This window comes from Triticum dicoccoides, chromosome 7A (genome assembly GCF_002162155.2).
Source record: "Triticum dicoccoides isolate Atlit2015 ecotype Zavitan chromosome 7A, WEW_v2.0, whole genome shotgun sequence".
In the NCBI taxonomy this organism is placed as follows: Eukaryota; Viridiplantae; Streptophyta; class Magnoliopsida; order Poales; family Poaceae; genus Triticum; species Triticum dicoccoides.
Genome location: NC_041392.1, coordinates 415,988,213 through 415,997,107, shown reverse-complemented (window position 1 = coordinate 415,997,107; position 8,895 = coordinate 415,988,213). Strand labels below are relative to the sequence as shown.

The 8,895-nt window shown below is 46.9% G+C and overlaps 1 protein-coding gene across 2 annotated transcripts; it reads right to left on the bottom strand.

The window, feature by feature from the left end:
- Positions 1–312: 312 nt before the first annotated feature.
- On the bottom strand, positions 313–4,892 carry LOC119330782 (DEAD-box ATP-dependent RNA helicase 42-like). 2 transcript variants are annotated; one of them, XM_037603913.1, is made up of 3 exons: positions 1,573–4,892; positions 783–1,286; positions 344–646 (listed from the first exon to the last, which is right to left on the bottom strand). In XM_037603913.1, exon 1 carries the CDS (start codon positions 4,813–4,815, stop codon positions 1,633–1,635), a length of 3,183 nt encoding a protein of 1,060 aa, XP_037459810.1. In that variant the 5' UTR covers positions 4,816–4,892; the 3' UTR covers positions 344–646; positions 783–1,286; positions 1,573–1,632. The 2 variants fall into 2 exon arrangements, with proteins under 2 accessions (XP_037459809.1, XP_037459810.1); XM_037603912.1 differs by lacking the exon at positions 783–1,286 and having other exon boundaries at positions 313–646.
- Between the last annotated feature and the right edge of the window lie 4,003 nt (positions 4,893–8,895).

The following is an 8,895-nucleotide window of genomic DNA, read 5'->3' as shown; positions in this document are numbered from 1 at the left end:
CTCCTCTGACTTAGGGAGGGATGGCAGGAGAGCTACAATATTCTCCAGGAGTAGTAGAGGCAAGCCAGAGAGCTGAAATACGGAGTACTATTTACAGCAGATAATCACTGCAGACAAAATGCTGTGCCACGATCAAATGCGTCTGGTGAGATGGCACCGTCACCTGTATCAGGCGTCTGGTCGTTCGGCGCGAATTGCAGGGGCAAGGTTACAAAATAAGCTTTTCAAGGGGCCAATGGACAAATTGAGTTTTAAGTTTTTCAACGGGCAAGTGGTCAGATTAAGTTGACATTTTTCAGGAGGCTAGCAGTGTAACGTCAATCATCCCATCGATACGCCAACCTAAAACTTTTGCCGTACCATCGATATCGTACCTCTTCAATAGTTTCGTCTTCAGCACAGGTAACAGGTACAGTTTGGAGATAATAATAGCACAGAACAAACATCAACGCGACCTACGCCGTCAAAGCAAACTGTTGTCACTCAACTGCAGCAGCAAATTACTCCCTCATTTTGGGACGGAGGGGGTACATGATAACAAGCACAATCCTTTTATCTCTGAAAATATGGGCCCCCAGCCTCTTCGACCACCAGTCGCACCACCGCCTCAGAAATATGATTCTCGGCTTGCAACAGTATAGTGCATCTGAAGAACAAAACAAGAGCATCATGTCTACAGAAAGCATCATGGCTACAAAGTTCACAAGGTAGAAATGGCGCATAATCTAAACCAAACCACAAATTTAACACAGATAAATTTAAATTAAGTGCTAGTACTAAACTATTGCTTTCGTCATCACTCTGAAAGTGCACAGCTTCAAAGTTGCACCAGAAAACTCAAAGCCTCTTTGGCGTTAAGTTTTTATTCCCAACAGTACTATGGGTGGACAGTACACCATGAATCTCCATTTAGCGTTCACAACAGTAAACTGCGTTCACAACAGTAAACTGCATATCTGGGAGGCAGCATTCTCCAATTAGTGTTCACAACAGTAAAAACTGCATGAAAAAGAAGAAGGAAGGCAGCATTCTCCATTTAGTGTTCAGAACAGTAAACTGCATGTTCACAACAGTGACCAGCATTTCTAAGCCTTATGTCCAAAGGCAATAAAAGTTTGTCAAAAGAATTATAGAAATTGTCAAAACGTTCCAAGCTAGACAGTTTCCACAATAACCACATGGCACTAAGTAACTGCTAGCTGCCTTATATAATGGCTTAAAGTTTTAAAAAATAGTTGCATATCTGAAGTCCAACAATTGGATTGTGATCTGCAAACCACGGTAAGCTGCAATGTGAAAATAGACCCAGAAGATGGTTAGTAAATAAAAATATGCAAACAAAAAATAACATGGTAGTACTTTGCAATATAGTTGTCAAAAAGAAACATGATACTTTGCACTAAAAATAGTTGCATATCTGGGAGTACAAGATAAGAAAGTTGAAATACATAATTTGGGAATTATGATGCTTGGAGAAAAAAAAATGAAATGTCATCTGCAATTTTGCATATCAGTCTACACACAAGCAGTTAATATTTAATCTATGATGACTATGACATAAATTCTTCGTACCTTCTCAAGAAAATCTCAACATCTCCCATACTTTATCCATTTTGTTATACAAACTGCAGATCAAAGAACAGAATACTTTCCGGTTTGAGCAGAACCTGGAAGATTCAGTGCCTGGTTGGCACAATCCTCAAGGACACGCTTCAATTCTGCTTTGGCCTTCTTGACGGAAGACTCATTGGGGCCCTCAATAAACAGGTACAGCTTGCGCTCGTTAGCACCAACAATTTTGCCTTGAGGAATGAAGGTTCCCCTTGTAGTAATTGCCGCTCCAGTCCATTCCTGAATGGGAACCAATGTCTCTTTGTGAGTGATCTTCCAGCGAGCATTTTGTGGGAAATCATTAATCTCAAGCTCCGCTTCATAGTGTTCTGGAACTGCATGGGCCTGTATCCTTGCCAAATTTTTCTGTAAGTTGTATGCAGCATCAAGTGCTCGTTGTGTGGCTTCATTGTTTTGTTGGCTAGGTACGACCGGCAGAGGAAGCAAGGAGCCAGCCGTTGTGGCTGGTACTTGCTGCTGGGCATTACTAGTTGCCCTGGCAGCAGCCAAAGCAGCGGCAGCTTGAGCAGCAGCAATAGCTTGTGCTGCAACATCACCTCCCTGTTTACGCACACCCCCTTCATCGTCAGAATCTGAATCTGACTTGTCCTCCTCATATCCATATTCCCTTGCCTGAGCCCTTTTTGCAGATTTCCGTGCTTCCTCCTCTTCTTCATTGAACTTGAAACCACTTCCACCATAGCCCGTTCCATGGGCCTGCTCTGTTCCCTGCTTGACCTTTGACATAAATCGATCCGCTAAGGCTTTCAGGTCCTCTGGAACGGCCTGTTCAGATAGCTCCAAAGCCTTAACAAGGTCTGGTGCATAGCGTTCCTCTTCCTCAGAAATAAAAGTCACAGCACAGCCCTTCCTACCAGCGCGACCCGTTCGCCCGACCCGATGAACATAGTCCTCATAATGATTAGTTACATCATAATTGACAACAAGCTCAAGATCTTTCACATCTAAACCCCTTGCAGCAACACTGGTAGCAATCAGCAAGCTGCATACATTACTCTTGAAATCAGCAAGAGTTGATTCACGGTCATTTTGATCCTTTCCACCATGTAGAGACAAACATGGGTATCCGTGCTGGAACAGCTCTTTCAGTAGAGAATCACACTTATCTTGCGACTGTACAAAAACAAGAATTTTTCCGTTTGCAAACCACTCCCCAAGCAATTCCAACAGCCTAAAGAACCTCTCGCTTTCTGGTCGCACTTCCACCAGTTGTGTGATATCTTTGTTCACGACACTCCTCCCACCCATCTGAATCTCAACAGGCTTTGTCAGCACTTTACGTGCCAGTATCTCCACCTGCCGTGGAAAAGTGGCAGAGAAAAGGACAGTCTGCCTATCCGGACGGGTGTTCTGAACGATTCGAGTAATCTGAGGCTCAAAACCCATGTCAAACATCCTATCAGCTTCATCTAGCACCAAGAAAGTCACTCTTCGAAGGTTAGTAATCTTGCCACTGCTAGTGCAAAGGATATCAATCATCCTGCCTGGTGTACAAACAACAATTTCAGCACCCCTCTTCAGTTCACTGATCTGCTGGGCAACCCCAGAACCTCCGTATATAGGAACACAGTTGATGCCAAGCACCTTGGAGAACTTTTTTATGTCTGAATATATTTGCACCACAAGCTCTCTCGTAGGAGCCATAATAAGCCCAATAGGGCCATCCCCAGGCACAACAGGCGGCTGATCTTTGACATGCCTCAGCATGGGCAAGACAAATGCTAGAGTCTTCCCAGATCCAGTCTTTGCAACCCCTATACAATCACGTCCACTCATTATGACTGGCAACGCCTGTGCTTGTATAGGCATCGGTTTCTCAAAACCAAGCTTCTTGATAGTGTCAAGTAGCTTACTTGTCAGACCACTCTGGATCCATGTCTTTATTGGCTTCGGAACGTCTTTCCCGTGCACCTTGAGCTCCAACAGCTTCCGGTAGGCCGCCGCTTCCTCGGCTGGCATATTTTTTATGTCTTTCACCTCAATATAGAAATTCTTCCGGAATGGTTGGTAATCAATCTTGGAATGGTCAACAATAACCAACTTCTCTGCCTTCGTCTTCTTGACACGTTTTATGAACTCTGCATCATCCTCATCATCTGATCCAGCCTCGCCATTATTAGCATCGTCATAATCTGAGTCAGAGTCATCCCCTTGCATAATTCTTCCAATTGCCATCATCTGTCTTTTCTTATCCTCATTACTTGTGGCATCCTTCACACTCTTGTCATTCAAACCACCTGCATTGTCAGCAAGCACGCTCTCCGTCGCTGTTGTGGCACTCTCGAGCTTTGCAACCACTGGCAACACCATGGAGTCCATAAACGCGTCGAGGGGATCAATCTCATCCTCTTCCAAACCAGCCCCGCTGTTACTGCCATTATCCATGCTTGGTAGGTCAACATCCATGGCACCAGTGCCAGCATTCTCCTCCAACTTCTTCACATCCTCCTCATCCGACTCCTCACCATCCAAGGTCCACTTCTTCCCAGACTTGCCTCCACCATCAGCCTCAATGGCAGCTGCACCACCACTGGCACCATCCTCCTGCTGCTGCTCACGGCGCTTCTTCTCCTGCCACTCCTTAACACGGCGGCGGCGCCGCTCCATCTCGTCATCAAGCCGCTGCTGCTCAGCCTCCATGTCTTCCTCCTTCTTCTGCCGCCGTCTCTCCACCTCCTCCGCATCCTCCTCCTCCTCCCTTGTCAGCGGTGTCTCCTCTGGCTCCACATCACGGTGGTGGTGCCGGTGGCGGCGGTGCTTGCGGTCGCGGTCACGATCTTCGTTCTCCTCCTCATCGACCGCCTCCCGCCTCCTCGACTTCTCCTTCTCCCTATCCCGCTCCTCGCGACGACGCGCCCGCTCTCTCTCCTTCTCCATCTCCCTCTCCTCCCTCTCCCTCTCCCTTTCCCTTTCCCTTTCCTTCTCCCTCTTCTCCTCCTTCTCGCGCTCCTTCTCCGCCCGCTCCCGCGCCTTCCGCTCCTCTCGATCCCGCTCCTTGTCTCTGTGGTGGCGGTCGCGATCTCGGTCCCGCTCCCGCTCACCGTCCCTGTCGTCGCGGTGGTGGCGAGAGGAGGGGCGGTCCTTGTCGCGGTGGCGGCGAGAGGAGGAGTGGTCGCGGTCCTTGTCCTTGTCCCGCTGGTGGTGCCTGGAGACGGTGACGCGGTCATCGTCGCCGGACGACATGGCGGCGGCGAGGTGGAAACCCTAGACGCGGTTGTGTGGTGCGGTGGGGCTAAGATTCTTTTTCGCTTTCTCGTTTTCTCGACTTGATATTATTGCAAGTTGTTTAGATGCCGTCGCCCGGTTTGGCCAAGCCTTCCGACGATTTGGGGTTCAATTTGGATTAAAAAATAGCGCTCTCTAGCAAAAAGAATTGTCACATAGCTCTTATAAATAAATAAGTTTATCTAAATAATAAGTGTCACAACGAAGCAGCATGTAAAAGTATCTATTTTAACCGACTAATTTCTTGTAACACCCATGATGCGACTATATCTCCCACATGTCGGGGCATAACTTAGAGGCATAGCCGCATGGTAGGTTTGTCGTAAGAGGGGTAATCTTCACACAATCTCATGTACTGAATAAGAAAGGAATAAAGAGTTGGCTTACAATCATCACTTCACATAAATACATAAATAGATTATACATCATCTAATGTACACACAAAGGTCCGACTACGGAACCAAATAAAAGAAGAAAAACCCAAATACTAGATCTCCGATCGCCCCAACTGGGCTCCACTACTGATCAACATAAAAGGAAATATAACAACGATCAAGATCTTCATCGAGCTCCCACTTGAGCTGGGTTGCGTCACATGCACTGGTATCATCGGCACCCGCAACTGTTTGGAAGTATCTGTGAGTCACGAGGACTCAGCAATCTCTCACCCTCGCGATCAAGACTATTTAAGCTTATGGATAGAAAAAAGGTAGTGAGGTGGAGCTGCAGCAAGCACTAAGTATAGATGGTGGCTAACTTACGCAAATAAGAGCGAGAAGAGAAGCAACGCAACGGTCGTGGACTAGAAGTGATCAAGAAGTGATCCTGAAACTACTTATGTTCAAGCATAACACAAGAACCGTGTTCACTTCCCGGACTACGCCAAGAAGAGACCATCACGCCTACACACGCGGTTGATTCATTTTAATTAAGTTTAGTGTCAAGTTCTCTACAACCGGATATTAACAAATTCCCATCTGCCACATAACCGAGGACACGGCTTTCGAAAGTTCAAACCCTACAGGGGTGTCCCAACTTAGCCCATCACAAGCTCTTACGGTCAACGAAGGATATTCCTTCTCCCAGAAAGACCCGATCAGACTCGGAATCCCAGTTACAAGACATTTCGGCAATGGTAAAACAAGACCAGCAAAGTCGCCCGAATGTGCTGACAAATCCCGATAGGAGCTGCACATATCTCGTTCTCAGGGCGCACCGGATTGTCCAAACTTCCGGTAGGCCAGCCCAGAGTTGCCCCTGGTGGCCACCGGTGGCTGACAGGTTGGACCAACACTCAGAGGAGCACTAGCTCGGTGTTTAAAACAAATATGACCCTCGGGCTCGCGAAAACCCAAGGGAAAGTTATAGGTTGTTAGGCAAATGTAAAACCAGGGTTGGGCCTTGCTGGAGGAGTTTTATTCAAAGCGAACTGTCAAGGGGTTCCCATAACACCCAACCGCGTAAGGAACGCAAAATCAAGAAACATAACACTGGTATGACGGAAACTAGGGCGGCAAGAGTGGAACAAAACACCAGGCATAAGGCCGAGCCTTCCACCCTTTACCAAGTATATAGATGCATTAATTAAATAAGAGATATTGTGATATCCCAACATATACATGTTCCAACATGGAACAAACTCCAACTTCACCTGCAACTAACAACGCTATAAGAGTGGCTGAACAAAAGCGGTAACTTATCCAAACAATGGTTTGCTAGGAAGGAGGGTTAGAGGCATGACATGGCAATACGGGAGGCATGATATAACAAGTGGTAGGTAGCGCGACATAGCGATAGAACGAAAAACTAGCAAGCAAAGATAGAAGTGATTTCGAGGGTATGATCATCTTGCCTGAAATCCCGCAAGGAAGAAGAACGAGTCCATGAAGAAGACAAATGGACGTAGTCGAACGGATCCTCACAAACGCGACGTTATCGGAACTAACCCGAAGAAGCAACACCGGAAAGAAGCAAACAACATGGTAAACAACCATCACATAAACATGGCATGATGCACAACCAAGTATGATGCATGTCTGGTTTAATGAGGCATGTCATGGCAAAGTGCAACAAACAACACTACAAATTAAGTGGAGCTCAATATGCAACGAGTTGCATATTGACAAAACACCATATGACTTATATAGTTCTCTCTCGTTTAGGTACCCATCAATATTGAATGTTCTTAAACATGGCAAGGGGTGAAGCACAATTAAACTACATTATCTATGCAATTTAAATGGGGCCGGAAACATCAAACAACAATTCCAGTAAAAACCCATATGCATTTAGCAATTTAATGCAAACAACAATTTAAACATTTTAAATGTTATTATCATGATGCGGATGATATGTGCAAGTTTTATGCAAGTTTTATGAAAATGTTGACAAGCATATTATGAAGAATTTTGTCACCATGGCTGAACCAAAGGGGTGCCACGGCAACTACGACGGAAAAGGTGCCACGGCGGCGAAACGGAAATGATGCCATGGCAACATTCCGATGATCCGGTAGCTCACGGGGATACCGGTGCAAAAGGAAGTGGGTGTGAGTGTGTCATGCAAGGATGGTGGGGTGATCCCGGATACCGGGTTCCCACGGATCGACAACGTGGTAAACGAGGAGGAACATGCAAGGACATCTCGGACACGGTGCAAACATGAGCATCTCATACCACACACATGCATACGGTCCACGGCGTCGTCTCAGGGTTATACCTTCGAAGCGTGCATTTCCTGGGCGGTTCGAGTTTGTCGAGGGAAGTAGAGGAAGTAGTCGTTCCGCGACGATAGTATAAGTAGTGGTACTATCGGTCCTCGACGGTAGTGGTACACGTTTTGTTGTAGATGTTCGGGTCACCGAGGGGGTACTTGGCGCAACGTAGGTCTCCGGGGTCGTCGGGTACACGTTCACAAAGTAGTCGTACACGTCGACGGTAGTTGCACATCTCATAGTGGAACTTGACGGATTCGAGGGCTCCGGGCGTCGTGGTACTTGGCAACAACCGGGGCGGTCTTGTCGCATCCAATGTTTCCGAGGGACTTGGCGTGTCCAAAACGTAAAAGCACAAATGTCTTGGTCGGGAGCACTCGTTCGGGCGTCCTTGGTCTTGTCGGCGGTGTACTTGACGAATCCAGAGGCGGTCATCGGTATTTGAACTTGGCGAATCCAGGTCTGTGCGGGACTTGGCAGGTTCCACACATAGATGCATCGATGGTGCTCTAAGGCAGCAGCAAGGCAGAAGGAAGACGAGATCAACCGGCGGCACCGGAACGTGGCGGAGCTGCTGGAGCTCGCCGGAGTAGCTGCAGGGGAGGCATGGCGGCGCTCGAAGGAGGTTGAGGATGGAAGGGGCGCGCGCGAGGAGGACGCAGGCGAAGATGTGGTGGAGGTCACCGGCGCGGGAGAAGGCATGTAGCGACCCGACCTCAGATGGTCAAGTCTCTATGCCTAAGTGTCATCCCTGGATCGGTAATGCTGACACACACAGTACTCGAAGGATTTATAACAGAGTAGCAATCACACACTATTACATCGAATGTCTCCAAAGAGAACTTATTACAATAATATGGCTTAAGGCCATCTAATGCGATAACAGCGGAAGGCTTGGAAGATAAGGTGAGTCCATCAACTCCAACGGCATAGCTGAGCTGCACGGCAACGACCTAAAGAACCTTACTCCTCGTCTGAAAAGTCTGCAACATAATACGTTGCAGCCCGAAAACGGGTCAGCACATGGAATATGCTGGCAATATAACACAGTAGAGTAGAAACAGAATGATGCTATCACTATATGCATATATGGCTGGTGGAAAGCTCTATGGTTATAATTTTTGCGAAAAGCCAAATTTTTCCCTACAACAAAGGAATAGATTTTTATTTAACTATCATGGTGGTTGAAACATCATTGAGAAGGTACCCCCATCTCAATCCCAATTAAAGTGATTAACAACCCAACAGTATTAATTAAACATGGTGAGATACATGTGATAACCCAAGTACTAGATACTCAAAAATTGTCCATAACTGGGGACACG

Coding starts and splice junctions, on each gene's coding strand:
- LOC119330782 (XM_037603912.1), bottom strand. CDS start 4,815: ATGTCGTCCGGCGACGATGACCGCGTCACCGTCTCCAGGCACCACCAG.